Here is a 19,784-nt window from a genome sequence, read left to right on the forward strand (position 1 = left end):
GTATGATGATATTTCCTATGTGTTTATGAATAAAGATAGTCCTTGGACATTATCAATGATGTGTATCAGCAAGTACGTGACTTGTTTGTGGGACTATGCATTGTATGACGACTGTCCTAAAAGGTCCCTAGTTGAAAGGGCTATCTGGACGCGCAACCGACTAGACTAGCATATGACACGGTCGATGGCTTGGTCTCACTAGCCATGGAGCATTGGATGCTAACCGGATAATATGGACTTGGAAGGATCTGGTCGGATTCGACGTAGTCGGATCCGAGTCGAGATAAGGTCCGAGTTGGACAGACCCAACTATGAGACGCAGCGATATGTCATCTGTGAGTCTCTAGTACAACATACGTTCTATGACCTGAGCTGGCACATGTACTCAGAATGGTGACAGACCTGCTTTGGGCCGACCAAACGCTACTCCGTGATTGGGTAGTTACAAAGGTAGGTTTCGGGCTTGTCCAGACCCATGCTGCGAGACATGGTCGAGCAAGATGAGATTTTCCCCTCCGATCAGGAGAGATATACTCTGGGTCCCTCGTGTGATCAGATCAGGATAAGCATGGCCATACGACAAGGATTGTGAGATAATCCGGTTTGTGGTCGGCATCATTGGAACGAGAAAGAGGTCGGGCTAGCACAAAGATGACAGACTCGCCTTGAGCCCGACAACATATATCGTGTGGCAAAAGGAATAGAAGTGTGATGTACAGGTTCGCCTAACCAGCTTCATTGTCTACTTGGTGGTTGGCACGCCTTGCTAGAGGCCGCTACCAGCCGAGCAGGTCAGAGGTGATCTGACCTGCGACCAAGCCGACTTGAACCTAAGGGGTCGCGCGCTTAACGGAAGGAACCCGTGAGGCCGGATCGGACTCCACGAGTCAGATGTGATCCTACTCAGACTCGGATCCCAGCCGAACAGATTTTGGGCTTTAGGGTCCGTGCGAGGCCCAAGTGTTGAGCCCGCGACGGACGCCTATATAAAGTGGAGGTGCGGCACACTCATTTGGTGGATCACTTCGGCATTGTCACTAGGGTTTGCATGTGTTGCGAATAGCCACCTCCGCTCGCCGCCGACTGTGTGATCGGACCTAGCAGTCCGTCGCACGGTGTTCCTCCTGCACGCGCGGATACCGTTAGAGGCGATGCACCTGCGCCGCTCCGGCGAACTTGTACGTGGGATCGGACGACCGGCTGTTTGAGGGAGATCGGACGAGGAGGAGACGATCCACGCGGACGCGCTGCCCCAAATCTTCTTCCGCTGCACGGCACTGCGCGTCTAGTGGTAACAATCTGTGATCCATTCCCATAGCATGTTCCTGGTTGTTCTGCGCGTAGGAAAATTTTAATTGGCAGTCGACGCACCCTACCGTAGAACCCAACAGTGACAACACCGTTACTCCAGTCCAATTACAGCTTCTTTACCAAAGTCTTTGGAGTATTTCTTCGAGTAGAGATTGATACCACGAAGAAGGTGATTTCGAGAGATTTCATTGTAATTCTTAGTCATAGGAGTTACTTTGTATTTTCTTTGATTTTAGGTCCAAATCAGTGTATCTATAATTGTTATGAGTATGAATAAAGTTATAGGTGTTTCTAAAAAAAGGTGTACCATTGCAAATTGGTTCTCCGATGGTGCGCTGCATGTGCATCATTTATCGAAACCTGAGAGTTTCCTTTTTTATAGATTTGTTTTTTCAATATCTCTTAAACCGTGCGGTGGCAGAGAAGGCGCCATGACAACACCGAGCCCGACAAAGTATCCTATTGGAAGTTTGAAACTCAGTTTCAATGGAGCTAATCCAAGCTGGAGCTAGGAAGTCATGATGGGAATGGTCGATGTTACCCATTGGGACATTTGTCCGACCCATATTTTCATGGCCTCTGGGTCCTTTGGGTCGGCTTCATAAGAAAAATGCGCCAGGGGGATCCGGTCACCATCTTCCCATCGAGACAAGCGGGTCGACCTAAATTTAGTTGCCCAAGGTTTAGTCCGCCGTTACAATGCAGATGCATTTGCAAAGTTGTTGCCCTTGTGTTTATATGAAAACTTCCAAACTATTGATCAACCTTATAATGCAAACTATTCATGGTAGAAATCAAAACGGAGCTGCATATTTCTTTTTTTATTTCAACAAAAAAATTCTAAATATCTTAGCTTACTAAAATTCACAACAGCTAAAATGATGCTAGTTAAAATAATGGGGTTGGATAAATGCTCTTATTCTTTGTGCAATCTAGTCTTAAAAATAGGTCGGACCATGTTGCCCAACGATGAGGCCACTCAACTCCATGTCCCTGAACAGAACAGAGGGGACAGCAGGAACCACGTACGGCCGGAGCAGGCCAGCCCATTCCCATACTGACTACAGAAATGAAGCGAAGCTTGGCGTGAACCTAAGGAAGGACAAAGGTGATTCAAAACGATTAAGTCCTACTGTATTTAAACGCTGGGCTAACCGTACACGATAGGAAGGCGATATATTCAAAATGTAACGATTAATGAGCATTCAGCAAAAGTTGGCCAAACAATCTTTAACATCGTCAACCAAATGGTTCCAAATTCATTTCCTTTCACAAGGAACGCACTTTCACAAGTAACACAAGCTTACACACAGAATGGTTTCAGTAGTAGTCATCCTTGCTTTACTGCCCATGAGCAAGGGCAATCAACTACAAGAAATACAGGCTTATTTTTCACAAGTATCCGTAAATCATGGGCGTTTTCCCTGTCTGCTGTTTTTACTTGTACAATATAAGGTTACTTGTCCTCTGGTGCAGGTGCGGGTTCAGGTGCAGCAGCAGTAGTAGCAAAATTACTGAGGCCCAACTTAAACATGTCGAGATTCAACCCGTTGTTTACCAGAACACTAGTAACTCCCATTTTCGATACCTGAAAGCAAGAGGTACAGAAATTAGTTAAGGCCGCTCGAAAACATGCTCCTGATTTGTAAAAAAACTATTTACACGTGCATAATAATCACAGACTGGATATCACACCGAAGGACCATTAGCTAGAACTGAACAATAAAAGGAGCATAAAAATCTGGCACAGGACTAAGCTACAAAGGTTCAAATCAAGGAACCAGTCTTACTGAATGAAAACATTGTTCAAGGAAAACCAACCACAGTACATGAGTGTGGGAGAGATGTCTCCCTTGGAAGAAAGAACCAACACAGTCTCAGCTTACATGCGTATGTAATCTTAAAGCTAGATCACATGGCTTCTTTTGAAGGATACCTTCCACTAGAGGTCCCATATAAACTGAAATTTTGAAAAACAGCAGTTGACCCTTGGGTCATGTTTTTTTTTATTTTTTACAAAAGTATTCTTGTATATTACTCAGAAACTCAGATTGGGGCATGCAGTTACAAGATGAAACCACAATAATCTAGTTTACCAAACAAGCTTCAGCTAGACCGTGAACAATGAGAAAAAATTATAAAGCTTACTGAAAATATTTATTCTACACACTAAGGCTGTGTTCGGCATTGAGGTGGGTTCTCACAATCCTGTTTGCCCCACCCACTCTTCCCTATTTTAGTGTTTGTATGACCCACTTTACTTTTCTGGCTAATTTTCCAAAGTAAATTATAAAATAAGCAGGACAAAACACAGTTCAGCAACCGCAGCTGAGCCTAAGAGCAATGGTAAGACAAAACCACAATAACCTAGCCCCTGAAAACAGACAGCGTAAGAACTTTGAACCTTGTAGCAAATACTAAATCAACAGACTAAGAGCCAACAATATATATGCACCACAAATTTAATGCAAAACCTGGCAAGTTGAATAAAACTCCACTGTAGACCAGATACTGAATATTCTGTATTAAGACGTTCAACATTTATCTATAGTACTTGTGGATAAAGATGACTGCACTAAGAATTAGGACATTACCGATTGAATATTCCTGTCCTCGTCGTCAAAGAACAGCATGGACTTGTACGGAACCCCAGTTTTTCTGTGGATCTTTTGGAAATGCTCCGTCTTGTGAGTCCAGCTGGAGAATATTTCCTTCATACAGACCAAGAGTCCAAGAGTAAGCAATACGTCCAGTTCTTGTTACAAAAATGTGCACATGCTTAACTAGGATCTATGAGTTGAAGACAAAGGTGCATACCATGCATTGTCATAGATGATCGCACATAAGAGATATTTCAAATGATGTTTTTTCTGGGACTTTGTACAAAGAAGAGCATGAGTAATTCCGCAGTGCTCTTCTACTAGATTAATTATATGTGGTGTTTATTGTGTACTAAGTCTAAAGTTAAGATGTTAACAAAATTATATTGGCATGTCAACTTTCTCATCAACATACCTTAAATCTGTATGCAGTTTGTATCTATATTCTGTGAGTCTTTCTGTGATTTAATGAGACATGTTCGTTGTGTACTAAGCTTAAGATGAAATAACAAGATCAGCATCCAACATTCTCAAGGGCCTGCCCATTCTTGATTCTGGTCTCATTCAGCTCAAGGCTTTCATGGTCAAATCAAAGGAAGGAAAACATTATCCGTTTCGAATGTGCTCCATGCTTTGTGCATCGAAGAACCATTCTGCACGCATGCACATGCCCAATTTTAGCTACTTTTACATCACTGGGCTGATTGCTAACAAGCTGACTGAATTCCGGTGCGCCGAGGATGTACTAAAACCAGCTGCTGGGCGAGGTTTACCTGTGCGACGAACATGGGCTGGAGCTCGAGCTTGTCAATGAAGACCCTGGCGATGTCGGAGGTGGGCGAGCGCGACGCAATGGCCATGTCGACCCCCTTCTCCTTGAGCGCGCACATGATGCCCTTGGCGTGGCGGTACAGGCTGGGCGACTCCCTCTTCGAGCGGCACTCGCTGGCGAACGGAAAAGCCCAATCGAGCGTCAGATCACCGGCGGAACCCAGCGGAATCGGGGCCGAGGAGCGGGGCGTACCAGTAGAAGGGCCACAGGGTGTAGTCGAGGTCGAAGACGACGAGGCGGGGGAGCACCTGGAACAGGCCCAGGATCTGCAGCGCCTCCGCCTTCACGCGCTCGTCGCCCATCCCGGACGGCCGGACCCCTCCTCCTCTCCTCGCTGCTGCTGCGGCGGCCGTGGCGGAGATTGCTCGCCGGCGGCAGGGAGGGATTGGTCGCCCGGTTCAACGGCGCTCGGCTGGGGCAGGTAAAAAGAAAGGATATGCCGACGACGAGATCAAAACGCGTGGAGGATGGTGGTGAAAACACCAGACGGCCAGGCCCATCCCGTCCCGGTAATCTCTACCGGGCCGGTCCAATCGAGCGAGCCGGGCTCTTCGTGTTCGTCGCCGTGTCCGGGCCGGTCAGGCCCGCACCACTCGGGCTCCATAACACCAGACCGGGAGGGTTCTGCTCCCCAACCGGCGCCACCGAAACCCCTTGACGGCCGGACCGCCGCTGCCGCTGCCGCTGCCGCCCGTCGCCGCGCCCCTCCTCGGCGTCCACCGGCAGGACTCCATAGTATTACGGCATCCCCTTCACACCCGCTTCCATCAGGCGGTGGGCATCTCGCGGTGTTCACCAGCAGGGGGGAGGGGGGCTCGATTCGGCTGCTGAGAGCTGAGGGAGGAGCGGCCAAGATGTCGGATTTCCAGACCTCCACGCACCGGGAGCGGTGGATCTTCCAGCCGCAGGACCTGGTAGCCCTCCCTCTCCGGTCCATTCATTCTTCTTCCCTGCTTGGTGCCCAGGGTTTGCTTTGGCCTGGGACGGCTACCCTATACTATAGCATATGCTCTGGACATCACATGTTAATGGTATGCTGATGCCTGCGATTCTACTTTGCAGGTGAATAAGTGGACGACGGCGAACCGGCGTTCAGCGGAGATCCTCGCCCAAGTTGGCTTCTCCCAGCGCCATTGCATTCCTTCACTTGTTTATTTAGCTTATGTGTGGCTGCTCATTTTGTGTTCCCTTCGTTTTCTTTGTGAAGTATGGGACGACGCGATTGAAGGTGGACCCTGTTGATGGCTCGATATCGAACCCAGAACCCGTGCCCGACCATGGTACACGCCTTTGATGATTTATATGCTGCCCATATGTTTCTATGAGTAGCCATGAGCATCAGAAGCGCTGTCTATGCACTGATTTCACTTAAAAGTTTTGTTCTTTCATAGTTGTGCTTGTTTCTTTGTTGGCGAATGTTCATAGTAAGTTTTTGCAGAGTTTGTTCGACTACTCGCATTTAGATGTATTATAGTGTTATAAACCACTCTTTTGAATTCAGTTGTTGGGAGCTCGAGTGTGAAGCCTCTATCCTGCGAAGAGGAGCAAGTGATGCGGATATTTTACGAGCAAAAGATTCAAGAAGTGTGCAGAGCATTCAAATTCCCCCATAAAATTCAGGTAAAACATTTCTCTTCCAAGATACCGTGCCTTTGCTAGCTTAGTGATCGAGTGCTGACAGTCAGTTGTGCTTTGCAGGCTACAGCGATCATATATTTCAAGAGATTCTATCTACAGTGGTCTGTAATGGAGCACCACCCAAAGCATATTATGTAAGCAGCGGTGATAACTTGAATAGTTTCGTGGTTCAGAACACATAAAATCCTGGTCTATGAATACTCAGCTATGGGTTTACTTCCCTCTCAAATGTAACTAGAAAACTAGGCAAACGAATGGGACCCTTCATAGTTCTGTGCAAAGTGAATATGTGTATCCTAATCAAAGATAAAAGTATGAGCGTCTTTAGTGTCTTATATTCCTATCATGTTATTTCCTGACCCTAGTATTTGCCAGTGGCCAAGTTAACAATTTTATTTTGACAGGTTAACTTGTGTATATGCTTCTTGCAAAGTGGAAGAAAATCATGTTTCTGCTGAGGAACTTGGCAAAGGGATTCAGCAGGACCACCAGATTATTCTAAATAATGAGATGATTGTTCTGAAAGTATGCCATTTCCATATTCAAGTTTTATAGCACCTCCAAGCAAACAGAATGTGACACTAAATTTCTTGCTTTCTTGCAGTCTTTAGATTTTGATTTGATCGTTTATGCTCCATATCGTTCTATCGAAGGATTTATTGATGACATGGATGTAAGTTCTGTGTGAACATTCCGTTATATTCAGCATTATAAGTCCATCGTATTTTAGCTTATCCTATGGCTGCATTGGCTAATGACATTCTTCTTTTTTGTTCTACGAAGGATTTTTGTAATGGTGCACACCAACGGTTGAAGGTCATACATTCCTTTCACCCTTTTGCCATACTGTTCAAGAACAAATTAATAAAATGTTTACTGTTTTAGCCTTGTCTGACATGTCTACGTAAATTATCTTCTATATTTTACCCGATGTTTCTCGACAATCACTTGCATAACCATAGTATCTTATGAATGGCAGTCACAAATTCTATGTCCCAATCACTGAGAAAATAATGTGAGTTCAAGATAGAAGTCTGGTTTGCTTAATCCTAAACTTGTAGATGAAGGTTAACTGAGAATACTGGGGTTTTTACTAATTGATAATACCAAGATCCCAGCATAAACTTCTGAGTTAAGCATTAGTTTAAAATGCTGTGATATCAGAATAAGGAAAATAATGAACTATTTATCTACAACATTGGGTTTCCTAGGTGACCGTCAAAACATTGATAGGATAATGCATGAATGTTAGTTGTGAAAATTGAGTTGGTGCCACATTGGCTTTTGGAATTGCATCAACAGAAGGATACAGAAAACATGAACCATCAAGTCTTATCGATTTTACAATGTCACACTATGGCTAGTGCTGAACATTAACTTTTTTCACTTCTTTCTACTAGATAGTAAGACACATCATACACCAATTCGCCACATAAGCAAATAAGGCAAATAAATATTGTGAACTAATTTGTGTGACTTTCTCAAACAATAACTAAAGCATCCATTGCCAAATTTATAAAACCAGTTTAATGTAAAAGAAGCTCTTTCACCTTATTTCTTACATGGAAGGAAAGAAAGCTAATATGAATAACAAAACATGCAAGCTTTATGACTGCCCTGCTTATGCATCAGATGTTTGTATTGTAGGATTTGCATCAAACTGCGAATTCTGAGGTTGACACAATGATGTTGACTGATGCACCTCTTCTCTATACTCCTGGACAGGTAGTCTTAAACTATAAATTCTATGGTTAATCTTCAGTTAGTGTGTTAATGTGCATCGATTAAGAAAGCTTAATCCTCAGCATCAAGCTTAGGGTATTCAGACCCCAGAGTTTCAACCAATTTCTTATGCGATCTGATTGGATAGTATGTTCCAACTTTTACAGTTGGCTTTGGCTGCTCTGTACAAGTCCAACAGTGCACTCAGTGTCCTCGATTTTGAAAGGTCGTAAACTTATCTTTGTTTATTATGACCTTAATTTGTCAGAACTCTGCGTTTCATGATGCAATATTTTATCTTACATTTACTCATTGTTGATCTTGGTAAATTCATTGATTGTTCACAGATACTTGGAAAGTGTTTTTTCAAGGCAACACTTTGATTGTCCTGTCGAACAATTTATTCAGATAATCAGTTCAATCAATCACCTGGTAAGAATGTTCACCTGGCTTGGCACAGATACAGTTTATAACACAATCATGTAAACTCCCACCAATAGTTGTTCTTGAACTGTGTGTTTCATTTCACCGGTCTGCATGAACACTTTGTGTTAACAGAAAAGGATTAACCAAGATGGTTCTTGGTTGAACATATGCCACTGTTTAGGAGGGTATTTGAACATTGATGCCCTTAACAGTACCTTTGGCGTTGCCTCTATTATCTGTGTATGTAAATATGCAGGTTAGCCAGCTTCAACTACCTGGTACGAAAGAAATGAGGCATGCTGATCGCAAGCTGAAGCATTGTTTGGATCCAAGCTCAAGCTCTCATGATGAGTAAGTTCTCTCAACTCCACAAGCCTGCATGCCCTCCATGATTGTTACCCTCATCATGTACTCATACTTGCTATCTGAAAACTTCTACAGCCACAAGAAGAAAGAAAAGAAGTCAAAGCACAAATCGAAAAGGACTGCCAGTGATGCCCAGCTGTAAGTAGCTTGCACACCAACACACATGTTTGACGATGTTCTTTCCAGTTCTTGCATCTGAATTGATGCCGCATAATCCTTCTCCGCAGCAACAGCTAGAAATCGTGCAGCTGGACAGCTGTGCTGTGTAAGAAATCGTGCAGTTGGTGGCAAGGACTTGTACTGTGCTAGGCGCGTTAGCTGCTTTATCATGCAACCAAGTTCTACTCAAGCTCTTCGATTGATGCGATTTCAATTCCGACTTTATCCAGCCATCGGATCAGTGATGCTGAGCGGATCTCCTCACCAGCCTAAGTCTTGGCTAAGGACAGACAGTTTTCGGATGAGGCGCCTTACTGTAACCTTGCACGTCCTGCGCCAGCGAGTGCTGTGCTTTTTGTAACTCAATAATTTTATTATTAGGGAGGCTTAAATCTTGGGCGCGAGGGGAGAGAAACTTTGAGGTGTAAAACATTATTACTAGAGTAACTTAGGGCCTGTTTGGTTTCAAATAAGTCACCAACTTATAAGTCGAAAAATGAAAAAATGACTTATTTTGCCAAACAGACCCAACTTATAAGTCACCCCAACTTATAAGTCATAAGTTGCTCTACCCCAACTTAAAACTTATAAGTCACCCCCTTTTGCGTGGGTCCCACCACCTTTACATTAAAAAACAAGGTGGGAAGGTGTGGTCAGATGACTTATAAGTCAGGTGACAATCAAACAGGCGTGACTTATAAGTCACTGGTTTTAAGTCACCTGGCTTATGACTTATTGGAACCGAACAGGCCCTTAGTTCTCCGGCACATGGGGAGACAACATTGAAGGATATGCTATTTTTTGTCTTGGGAGAATGATACAAGGCTGGCTTGATGATTGTCAGTCACCCTTTGTATCCTTCGCATTTATCCCAAAGACTCCTAATGCCAAATTCAGATGCATCACATACTCCTGTATGCTACTCCCTCCGTTCAAAATAAGTGTTGTGGTTATAGTTCAAAAAAAATCACCGCACATGCACATCTCTTTTTGATAAAAGACTAGCTTTGTGCAAACTAAACACGTGCCGGAACTCATTGATGCGGATAATAGAGCTTGGGATGAACAGTTAATTAATGATCTGTTTTGGCCAATTGATGCACAACGTATCCTCCACATCCCCTTGGCTCTGGGGTTGATGGATGATTTTGTTTCTTGGCATTTTAACAGAAGTGGAAATTTTACAGTGAGGTCGGCCTATCATGAAGAATGAGAACACCAACACGGGCGAAAGTTGAGGATGACAAATTCGATACAAGCCTCAAGTACTAGTCCAGTTTGGAGGACCATTTAGAAACTACGGTGTGCCTTCAAAAGTGAAAATTCATGTGTGGAAAACTTTGCTTGGAGCTCTTTCATGTCAATGAGTCTTAGCGAACAGACATATAATTACGAGTTCTCAATGCCCCTTATGCAGTTCAGATTGTGAGAACATCCGGCCGGCATGCTTTATTCTTGTGCCCTCGAGTACAGAAGGTGTGACGTTTACTAGGTATGGTAGCAGTGGTGAATGAGGTATGCATGGTGGAATGAGAGGATGTCTCGGTGATGGTTGACCTCCTCTTGTCCAAGAATCCAACTAAGGCATTGGTTAAGGGCGATGCTAGGCGCCGGCGCGCCGGCCGAAAGTTTCGGCCGGTCGCGCCCCAGCCCTTGGATGCGAGCCCGCGTGGCCATTGGATGCAGCAAAAAAAAAAGATCCGTCCCGGCCTTCTTCTACCTCGGGCTAGATCTGCAGCTCCCGCTCGGCGTCCTCGTCGCCGCGCCTCCAATCCCCTCTGGTGGCCGTCCTCGTCGCCGGTCCCGACCCTCGCCGTTCGTCCTCGTTCGCTAGTCCCCATCCTCGCCAGCTGGCCATCCTAGTCCCCATCCTCGTCGGTCGTCTTCGTCGTCGCCTCGACCTATGCAACAGCTACACCTGCCGTTGGAGCTCTCAATGGCGACGGGGTTAGCTCCGCCGCCGCCCCTTGCCGTTGATGCTCGCTGCAGCCAACCACGACGGCCACCCAGTCAGTCGACGCTATTGAAACCGTCGCAAACCCCCTGTGTTGCAAACGCTGGAAAAAAAGCTTCGACCCCTGGCTGGAAAAGCTTCAACCCCTATATGGAAAAGCTTCAATCGGCACTGCGAATCAGGGGAGAGATGCAACCGCTCGCGCAAAATGCTTCAACCTTACATTGAAAAGGTTTCAACCAGATGATAGAGAGAGCTTCAATCAACTGCCATGGATGCAGCTCCGCCTCGCTACCAACGGTCGCCAATGGTAGCAGCCCTCCCGCTACCAACGGTTTCCAGCATGACCGCCATTGCAAAACCAGAAGACAGTTGTAGCAAAAAATAAGGCTGCTTCCAGCAAAATTAAAATACGGTGGTAGCAAAATTTGGACTGTTCCAGCAAATCAAAAAGTGATGGTAGCAAAAAATGTGTCTGGTTCAAGCAAAAAAAGACACTGGTTCTAGCAAAAAAATAGAGAGGGGAAAACGCATTGCATGCACCGTTGTCACCACGGTCACCATGATCACCATCAAGGGAGGAAAAGCCGGTTCCAGCAAACCGTGACAATGGTTCCAGCAAATTAGCAGGCTGGTCGCAGCATTTCATCAATCTTGCGACGGTCGCTTCCAGCAAACGTGGCCGGTTCTGGCAAATTGCAACACCGGTTGCAACAAATCCGTCGGCCGCTGGTAGCTTTTCCATTGCCGGTTGTAGGAAAAAAGTGCATTGTCGGCGGCGGCAGCCGCGACCTCCCCGTCGCCGGATGCAGCATATCCGATGGCCGGTTGTAGCATGAATGGTTGATGGTTGTAGCACAGCCAGGCGGGGAGGATCTAGGCGGGCGCCATGACCACGGCGAGAGGAGGACTAGGCGGATGTGGTGCACGGCCATGGCGTGGAGGAGGATTGGGGGGGGGGGGGGGGGGGAGATAGGCAGAGGGGGTATGGCGAATGCGCTCGGTGGAATCGAGTGGTACGCGGCGCACTGTCTCCGCTGGTTACGCCGGCGTACCGGCTCGCTGGAAGAAAAGGAGGCTGAGTTAGGGGATAAGGCGCAGAACGGAGAGAAAAAAAGGGGAGGAAAACTAGCTTGGTGGGCCACCGCGCCACGTGGCTGCCTAAACGAGAGGATAACGCTTCGTGCGTGGACACGACCGACGCTTCATTCGGCCGGCGCACCGGCTGCCAACATTTTCCATTGGTTAATGATGTTCAGCGCAATGACCTTGTTGCCACGGCTATGTGGTACTTAGTGGTGGGAACGCCGCAGGTATACACACGGCGAGCGACTGCACGAGCCTACCAGATCGGCGCAAGCAATATCGGCACTCACAAAAAATTGCTCAAGAGCAAAGTTCAAGCACAGCAGAATTAGGAGACATGGCTGGAGAAACCACCAGAGGGCACAATCATGCTGAATGTGGACGCTGGTTTCGACATTGACAGTGGCACTGGCGCTACAGGTGCTATACTTCAAGACCACTCCGGTTTCTTTGTGGCGGCATCTTGCAACAACATCCCTTTTGTTGAAGAAGCGGCCACGGCGGAAGCACGAGGCTTAAGAGATGGACTTCTCCTCGCAAGTGAAATTGGATGCAACAAGATATACGTAGAAGGCGATTGCATGGAAGTCATTGAAATCATGCAAAACGAAGGAAATTCGCTTGGACCGGCAGCAACAATTTATGAAGAATGCTCTTTCTTAGCTCGTAATTTTATTTCTTTAATTTTTTCTCATTGCCCTAGGGAAGCTAATATGGCAGCAGATTTGTTGGTTAGGAATTTGGAGGTCCCTCGAACTATCGTGTGGAAATCAGAGCCTCCGGATTTAATGCTTGATGTATTGACATACGATGTGTCATTGTTTTCACATGAAATATAAACCGCCATGATGGCATTTTCTTAAAAAAAACATGACTTGTTGTGTTTTTTTATTTCACATGCATGTACACACACTCACCCGTGAAGGCACACATGCACATCCTACCTTATGGGCACCTTTGTTGTTTTCCACTGAACGCACATTGCCAAAAGGGGGCTCCGACGCGTCGGCCGACGGATCTTTTTGACTCAATCAAGTGGCCCAACGTCTTACTTTACTTTGCAATAGAGGTCTTGTTACAGAAACATTTACAATAGAGGTTATGTTGTATTTTTTTTTTGTAACATAGATTGTGTTGCAGATTTTTTTTGCAACATAGGTGGTGTTGCAGATTTTTTTCTTCTTGTCTTCACTTTTTTTGCAACAATGGTGATGTGGTGGGAGAACTTTTGCAACATATGTAATGTTGCAGGGAAAGGTACACGATGCTTTTTCGGGGTCTATAGGGGAAAGGTACACACTGCTTTTTCAGAGTCTATAGGGGAAGATTCCACCAGCCTCAATTGCTTTGGGTGAGAGATCGAACCTCCACACGTTTCTGGTTTCTGCTTTCTCCATAGGGAAAGAAGATATGATACTTTTCGAAGAAAGCAATCCTCGCATTCCGGCCCTGCTCTGCAAATCAACATCTGAAGATCTACGGGTCATCATAGTCTTCTGATCCACTAATAAGATTCCGTGCTTGAGATGATGTGATCTGAACGAAAAGATAGTACATCCGAGCTGCCCAAGGATATGGTCTGGGTACCGATCTGTTAGGATAAGGGGGAGAACCTAGTACTCAAAAGGCTGGGTAAATTTCAAATTTAAGTGGAGGAAATCCAAATTTAAAACTGAAAAATGTGCATAAACACCGGTGTCGTTGCTAGCGTCGAGGGCGTCGCCAACCTCAACAGAGCAATAACGCCGCCGCTCTCGCTGTTTCAGAAGCACACCGGGGAGCACAAATCATCGTCGCCGGGGAGCACCACAACCATCACTGCCACCACCTACCACTTACACCGGCTTACAGGAACATGGAAAAAGGGATCTCTGGATCCGTATAGAGGCCGGCCACCGCCGGCGGAGATCCTACCATCATCGCCGCCGCGGGGGTCTGCCCGGGTCACCCGGTAGGCCTGCACCGCTGCCCTCCCTAGTCCCGGCCGCCGACACCCTCCATAGTCCCAACCACTGCAGGATCTAACCCATGGTCGATTTGCAACAAGGGCCTAGTTCCATAACCCCTTTATGAAACGATGGACCAGTTGCAGAACGTGAACACGGAGGAGTTGGCTCCTAACCGTCTGATTAAGAGCCATCCAATGGACACGGAGGTGGCGGACGTTCGCACGAGATCGGTCGGTTGATGGGAATCATTTCCTTTGCCAAAATGCGTGAAATAATACAGGAAACAAAAATTCTATACTTACTGACTGCAACCTAGAGAAACACCCTACGGACTGACCGGTGTAATATCCAGTATATAAATTTGCGGATCTCTTAATTTGTCAATCAGATCTAAAATTTGAGGATCTCTTAATTTGTCAATCAGATCTCTTTAATTTAATGAAATGTGAGAACTTGAGGACGCAAGACGCAGGATGTCATCAAGGTTTCATGAAACGCCGACTGCAAGGAAACGCCGCCGCCGCTCCGCGGCGGCAACTCCTGGCGCCAGCACGGGCGCATCCTCGCCCCTTTGGCCGTCGCTGCCCGGGGACCTGCTTCGCCTGGTATCATGGCGCGTTCTGGCCGTCGACGTGATGGACTACGTCCGTCTCCGCGCCGTCTGCACAAGCTGGCGATCCGACACCGTCTGCCCGCGGGGCCGCGGCGTCGGCGACCCGCGCTTCCACCCGCGCCGCTGGATGATGCTGCCGGAGGGCCACGGCATCCACCCCGGCCACACCAAGCTCGGCGGGCGCGTCCGCTTCCTGAACCTCGACACGGGGCCTTCGTCCGCGCCAAGATCCCGCTGTTCAAGAACCACTGCGCCCTGGACTCCGTCGACGGCCTGCTCCTCCTCCAGAGGGACGAAGACACCGCCGTCCGTCTCCTCCACCCTTTCACCGGCGACATCGCCGAGCTCCCGCCGCTGTCCACCCTCCACACGCAGCTGGAGAGGAATCTTGACAGACTACCTGAGCAGGATATCTGGTACTACATCAGATACGGCATATGTGCTGCTGCCTCATTCAGTTCTGGAGTTTGCACCGTCATGCTTTTGTTTCACCGTCTACGACAATTGGCCTTTGCTACCTCCCAGGATCGGCAGTGGACCATGGCAAGCTGGGCAGTTCCACCTTGTATCGAACCCTTCTCATTCCGTGGCAAGCTATATTTGGTGTGCAAGCAAATAGGTGCCACGCAGTTTCTCCAGATAGATCCTCCACCCCTGCAGGATGAGGCAGGGGAATTGGGTTCTCGGCAGCCGGCATTACCTAAGTTGATCGCCACATGCCCGGCAGACATTCTCTCATACCCTGCCTACCTGGTAGAATGTGACTCGGAGATCTTGGTTGTCGGCCATACCGACCTTTCCTTTTCTCACATTCTAGTTTACAAACTTGTGGACATTATGTTGGGAAGGTTTATCCCGGTGACGAGCATTGGAGATCATGCCCTCTTCATCGATGAAAGAACTCTCTATGTCTCCTCTAAGGCATTGCCTACCATCATGGCCGACTCGATCGTCTACAGAAAGATAAAGTCTCGCGAATTTGCTCAGTACCACCTCAGGAGCGGCACTTGGTCTCAAGCAGTCGACGAATGCGCCCTCAGAGGCTATGACCCGGGTCCTCGTAGCCTCATCCACCATATCATTACCTGCCTCCTTCGCAGTGTTTGGTACGTATGTTCCTTACTTTGTTTTTCTCGACATTATTCTCCCGTCATCATTTTTTTATAAAGGGAATATATTAATATCAAGATGATATCAATTACACCCGGCCTCTGCAACAACATCATGTACAGAGCAAGTCTAGACATGATGGATGCACACAGCAAAAAAAAGAAAAAAAGAAAAAACGAAAGCCTCGTCAAAACAAAGAGAGACTCGCAACAACAAGAGCACCATCAATGGTGGCAACACCTAGACTCCGAAAAAGATTCTCCAAAAACGACGCCTTCAGGAAGGTTATAGTGCACAAACACCGTCCGACCATCCTAGTCAGATCCTGGGTTTTCACCCTGAAGAAGGTCCAATCTCCAAACAATGCCTTCAACAAGGAAACGACTATGAGGCCACCATTGCCAGGTACAAGACCTAGGGCTTTCACCCCGGAACTGAGACCACCAAGAACAAAGTCTGCCAGTGTCGCCGCCCACTCGCCGAGATTACTGCTGCTAAGCTCCAATCGTCCGACACGCAAACTTCTTCCGATCTAGCCCATCCAGTCTTCTTCATACATCACCGCCATTACCAAGAAGTTTCACACAATATGAGTGCGTAGAACCTCTGGCCTTCGCTCCATAATGACATGCCCACCTCCCTTAGATCCCTGCTGACGAGGCGGATAGTGCGATGTGGTGGCGCCGCCGCTTGTACCTCGTCATGGTGAACCGTGCACAGCGCCGAAGATCTCAGGAAACGCCACACAAGGGTACCAGACAAGGAACATCTGTAGGCATCCGCAGATGGCATCATGCCCCTCACCTCCATCACAATGGACGACCGCGGCTGGAGGCACGCGCGTCGCCAGAATGTGACCGAACGCCGCTGTCCACGCCGGGATCGCGCCGCGATCTTGGCCACGAGCTCCACAGGCCATCCAGGATCCATGCAACCGCCCACGCGCTCCAAGCGTCACAACCACGGTCGAGCCTTTTGGCAACCGTCGCCGTCGCTGTGAAGACAATGCCCATTGCCGAGCTGACTGGGCTAGCAGTGCGCCGTAGTGAGCACATATGGCGGACATGCTCTCTAATGTGCGCCAGCCAGCGATGTAAAGGAGGCACCCTCAGCACCAGAGGCCCATGATTGAGCCACCGTGGCAAGAGGTGGAAGGTTCGCCGTCCAGCAGGAGCACGCATGGACATGGAGCCGATGCAGTCCGCCTCAGATCCGTTTTCCGCTGCAATCAAATCACACGCACGGACGGGAGGAGATGCAGTCCATCTCACAAGGCATGGGATGATGTGGCTAACCATCATGAACACTGCTCGAATCAACCAGCCGCCGGTGAGGAGCGCCTTGGGCAGTTAGTCGTCGCCGTCGGGCTAGAAGGGAAGATTCGGAAAAGAAAGACAACGTCCCACCGCCGCGGGCTTTGCCCGACGGCGTCATCCGGCGGCGGCAAGGGAAGAAGCACAGAGGAGGCGGCCGGTGGAGGAGATCGGGGGCGCCGCCCGTGCCGTCCGTCCGGACGACGCGGGGGCCGTTCCAAAGAAGCGGAGGATGCACAGGTAGCATGCGTTTTTTCAAGCTAATATGTGCTCATTGTGCCCCTGTAGGAATAAAGGGCTATTTTATTCTGAAAAGGAACAAATGAAGCGTGGATGGCTCCTTTGGAAAGTCAACAAAAAGTTCCGTCACTGGGTAAATTTTGCTCACCACTTATTCCTCTGTTAACATACTACTATTGTGTGGCGGCCTTGATTAACTCTATCAGTTATTATCTTCCAATTCGCAAACAACTCTATGAGATTGCTCCTGTGGCACCAATCAGCTGTTTATCCACTTCTATGTCAGAGGAATTTTACAGATTTGTATGTAATTTGTCTAATATATTGTCAAATTAGTGCCTGAAAAATACTTGCTGCAGTGTATCTTCTCTGTTGGAATCAACCACGTAGTAGAAGTCCTGTCCGGTATGGACTAGGAGCAGTCACCGACTCGGTTTTGTAATAGGCTAGCAGCTAATATAAATACTCGTGTACCCCTACGTTGTAACATCAGATCAAACAAAGCAATAAAAATCCAAAGGCTCGACACGAGCCTTTTGCGATCAACTCAAGCGTGTCTCCTGTGCTTGTTTCTTGTGCTAAGCTAGCTAGACATCCAAAGCATCCACCAGGCTGCCTGCTTGCTAGCTTAGCTAGTACGTGCGTATTGCGTCTCCGTCGTCCGGCGACTCGGAAGCTAATCGGACAAGCTCGTACACGTATATTGTCGGAAGGTACTCGGCAGCATCGTGATCTGGGCCAACAATTAGTATCTAGAGCAAGGTTGGTCTTCTAGTAACGGAGGATCATGGCGGACGACGATAAGAACAAGCAACTGGCAGAATACTCCGGTGCGGCTAAAGTATTTGCTGCTCCGGCGAGTTTGTCGTACCCACGATTTGATCGCGAGAACTTCGGGGTCTGGAAGGCCCTCATGGAGTGTGGTCTCCGCGCCAACGAGCTATGGGACGCGGTCGACCCAGGAGGCAACGCGCTCAAGAAGGAGGGAGCCGAGCACCGGAAGGATCGGCAGGCGGCGTCGGCGATTTACTCGGTGATGCCGATGGATGTCCTCCAACACCTGATCGCCAAAGAAACGGCGAAGGAAGCGTGGGATACCTTGAAGCTCATGTTCGAGGGACACACCCGCGTCAAGCAAGCCAATCTCCAAACTCTCCTAAGGAACTATGAGACTTTGGTCATGGGCGACAATGAGTCCGTGGATGCGTTCGCTTCACGGGTGGCTACTCTCGTCAATCAGATCCGCGCGCTTGGTGAAAACCTCACGGAGACCTCGGTTGTCCGGCGGTTCTTGCGCGCAGCCCCTCCCCGGTACCTGCAAATTGTCACGGCGATCGAGTAGTGCGTCGATCTCGAGACTCTCCATCGACAATCTCGTCGGACGCTACAAGGCTCACGACGAGCGTATGTGGTACAGTCTCGGGGATGGGAGGAACGATGAGAATGTCATGCTCACACGGGCTCAGTGGCTGGCGCTGGACTCAAGGAGAGGAGGCGAGGGCTCTAGCAGCAACACTCGCCAAGATCGTGCGCCAAAAGAACAAAGTAAGAAGAACGCCGGCGACGGCGCTCCGAAGAAGAAGTTTGACAAGCGCAAGATCAAGTGTCACAACTGTGGCATCATGGGGCACTTCAAGTCGGAGTGCAAGAAACCACCGAAGGAGAAAGCTCTCCTGGCCAAAGGAAGCGATGATGGAGACATGATGCTCATGGTCGAAGTATGCGAGCTAATGGACAAGGACAGTCCAGCTCCAAAGGCGCCGGCTACAGAGGTTGTCACGCTCATAGAGGAGGCAGTTTATCTTCACGATAAGAAGAGGATGAACACGTCGAGGCACGTGTGGTACCTCGACACGGGCGCTAGCAACCACATGACTGGCGACAAGGACCAGTTTTCTGAGCTCAGTGTTTCGGTGGGAGGCACGGTTCGGTTCGGCGACGGACGGACCGTTGACATCGCAGGGCGAGGTACTGTCCTGTTTGAGTTGAAGAACGGCGGTCACAAGGTACTCACGGATGTGTACTATATTCCCAAGCTAAAGAGCAGCATCATAAGTCTTGGTCAGCTCGAGGAGCGTGGTTGCAAGATTGTGCTCGAAGATGGCTATCTATGGGGGTATGACCGTCAGAGGATGCTAATTATGAAGGTGCAGAGGTCACAACAGGCTTTACGTCCTCAACTTAGATCGTGTGGATCTAGTATGTCTCTTGTCAAGCATGGACGATTCGGCATGGAAGTGGCACGCGCGCTACGGTCATATAAATTTCCAGGCTCTTCGGCAACTTGGACAAAAGGAGATGGTACGTGGTCTACCGTGCATCAATCATGTTGACCAAGTGTGCGACGGTTGTCTCATTGGGAAACAAAGGCGAGCCCCGTTCCCAAGAGAGGGAAACTTTAGAGTGAGTAAAGCTCTTGAGTTGGTCCACGGAGACTTGTGCGGACCGATTACACCGGCTACCCC

At 48.1% G+C, this 19,784-nt stretch overlaps 3 protein-coding genes and 1 pseudogene across 5 annotated transcripts; 3 read left to right on the plus strand and 1 right to left on the minus strand.

The window, feature by feature from the left end:
* Positions 1 to 2,540: 2,540 nt before the first annotated feature.
* LOC109761569 (uncharacterized) lies at positions 2,541 to 5,211 on the minus strand. Its single transcript, XM_020320384.4, has 4 exons — positions 4,936 to 5,211; positions 4,685 to 4,856; positions 3,906 to 4,022; positions 2,541 to 2,899 (listed from the first exon to the last, which is right to left on the minus strand). Exons 1-4 carry the CDS (start codon positions 5,043 to 5,045, stop codon positions 2,768 to 2,770), a joined length of 531 nt encoding a protein of 176 aa, XP_020175973.1. The 5' UTR covers positions 5,046 to 5,211; the 3' UTR covers positions 2,541 to 2,767.
* Positions 5,212 to 5,287: 76 nt separating this feature from the next.
* LOC109761567 (cyclin-H1-1) lies at positions 5,288 to 9,649 on the plus strand. 3 transcript variants are annotated; one of them, XR_002232554.4, is made up of 15 exons: positions 5,288 to 5,657; positions 5,806 to 5,856; positions 5,951 to 6,023; positions 6,245 to 6,363; positions 6,442 to 6,515; positions 6,786 to 6,906; positions 6,986 to 7,054; positions 7,165 to 7,197; positions 8,029 to 8,106; positions 8,271 to 8,329; positions 8,451 to 8,535; positions 8,786 to 8,880; positions 8,971 to 9,033; positions 9,123 to 9,182; positions 9,285 to 9,527. XR_002232554.4 is itself a non-coding variant. In XM_020320383.4 (14 exons), exons 1-14 carry the CDS (start codon positions 5,598 to 5,600, stop codon positions 9,130 to 9,132), a joined length of 990 nt encoding a protein of 329 aa, XP_020175972.1. In that variant the 5' UTR covers positions 5,288 to 5,597; the 3' UTR covers positions 9,133 to 9,649. The 3 variants fall into 3 exon arrangements, 2 of the variants coding, with proteins under 2 accessions (XP_020175972.1, XP_040242493.1); XM_020320383.4 differs by having other exon boundaries at positions 9,123 to 9,649; XM_040386559.3 differs by having other exon boundaries at positions 9,129 to 9,449.
* A 4,746-nt stretch (positions 9,650 to 14,395) lies between these two features.
* On the plus strand, positions 14,396 to 15,275 carry LOC109761575 (uncharacterized; annotated as a pseudogene).
* Positions 15,276 to 18,106: 2,831 nt separating this feature from the next.
* On the plus strand, positions 18,107 to 18,661 carry LOC141021644 (uncharacterized). The gene has a single exon (XM_073497494.1). The coding sequence runs from the start codon at positions 18,107 to 18,109 to the stop codon at positions 18,659 to 18,661; it is 555 nt and encodes a 184-aa protein (XP_073353595.1).
* The last annotated feature ends 1,123 nt before the right edge of the window (positions 18,662 to 19,784 follow it).

This window comes from Aegilops tauschii, chromosome 4, assembly GCF_002575655.3.
Source record: "Aegilops tauschii subsp. strangulata cultivar AL8/78 chromosome 4, Aet v6.0, whole genome shotgun sequence".
Taxonomy (NCBI): Eukaryota; Viridiplantae; Streptophyta; class Magnoliopsida; order Poales; family Poaceae; genus Aegilops; species Aegilops tauschii.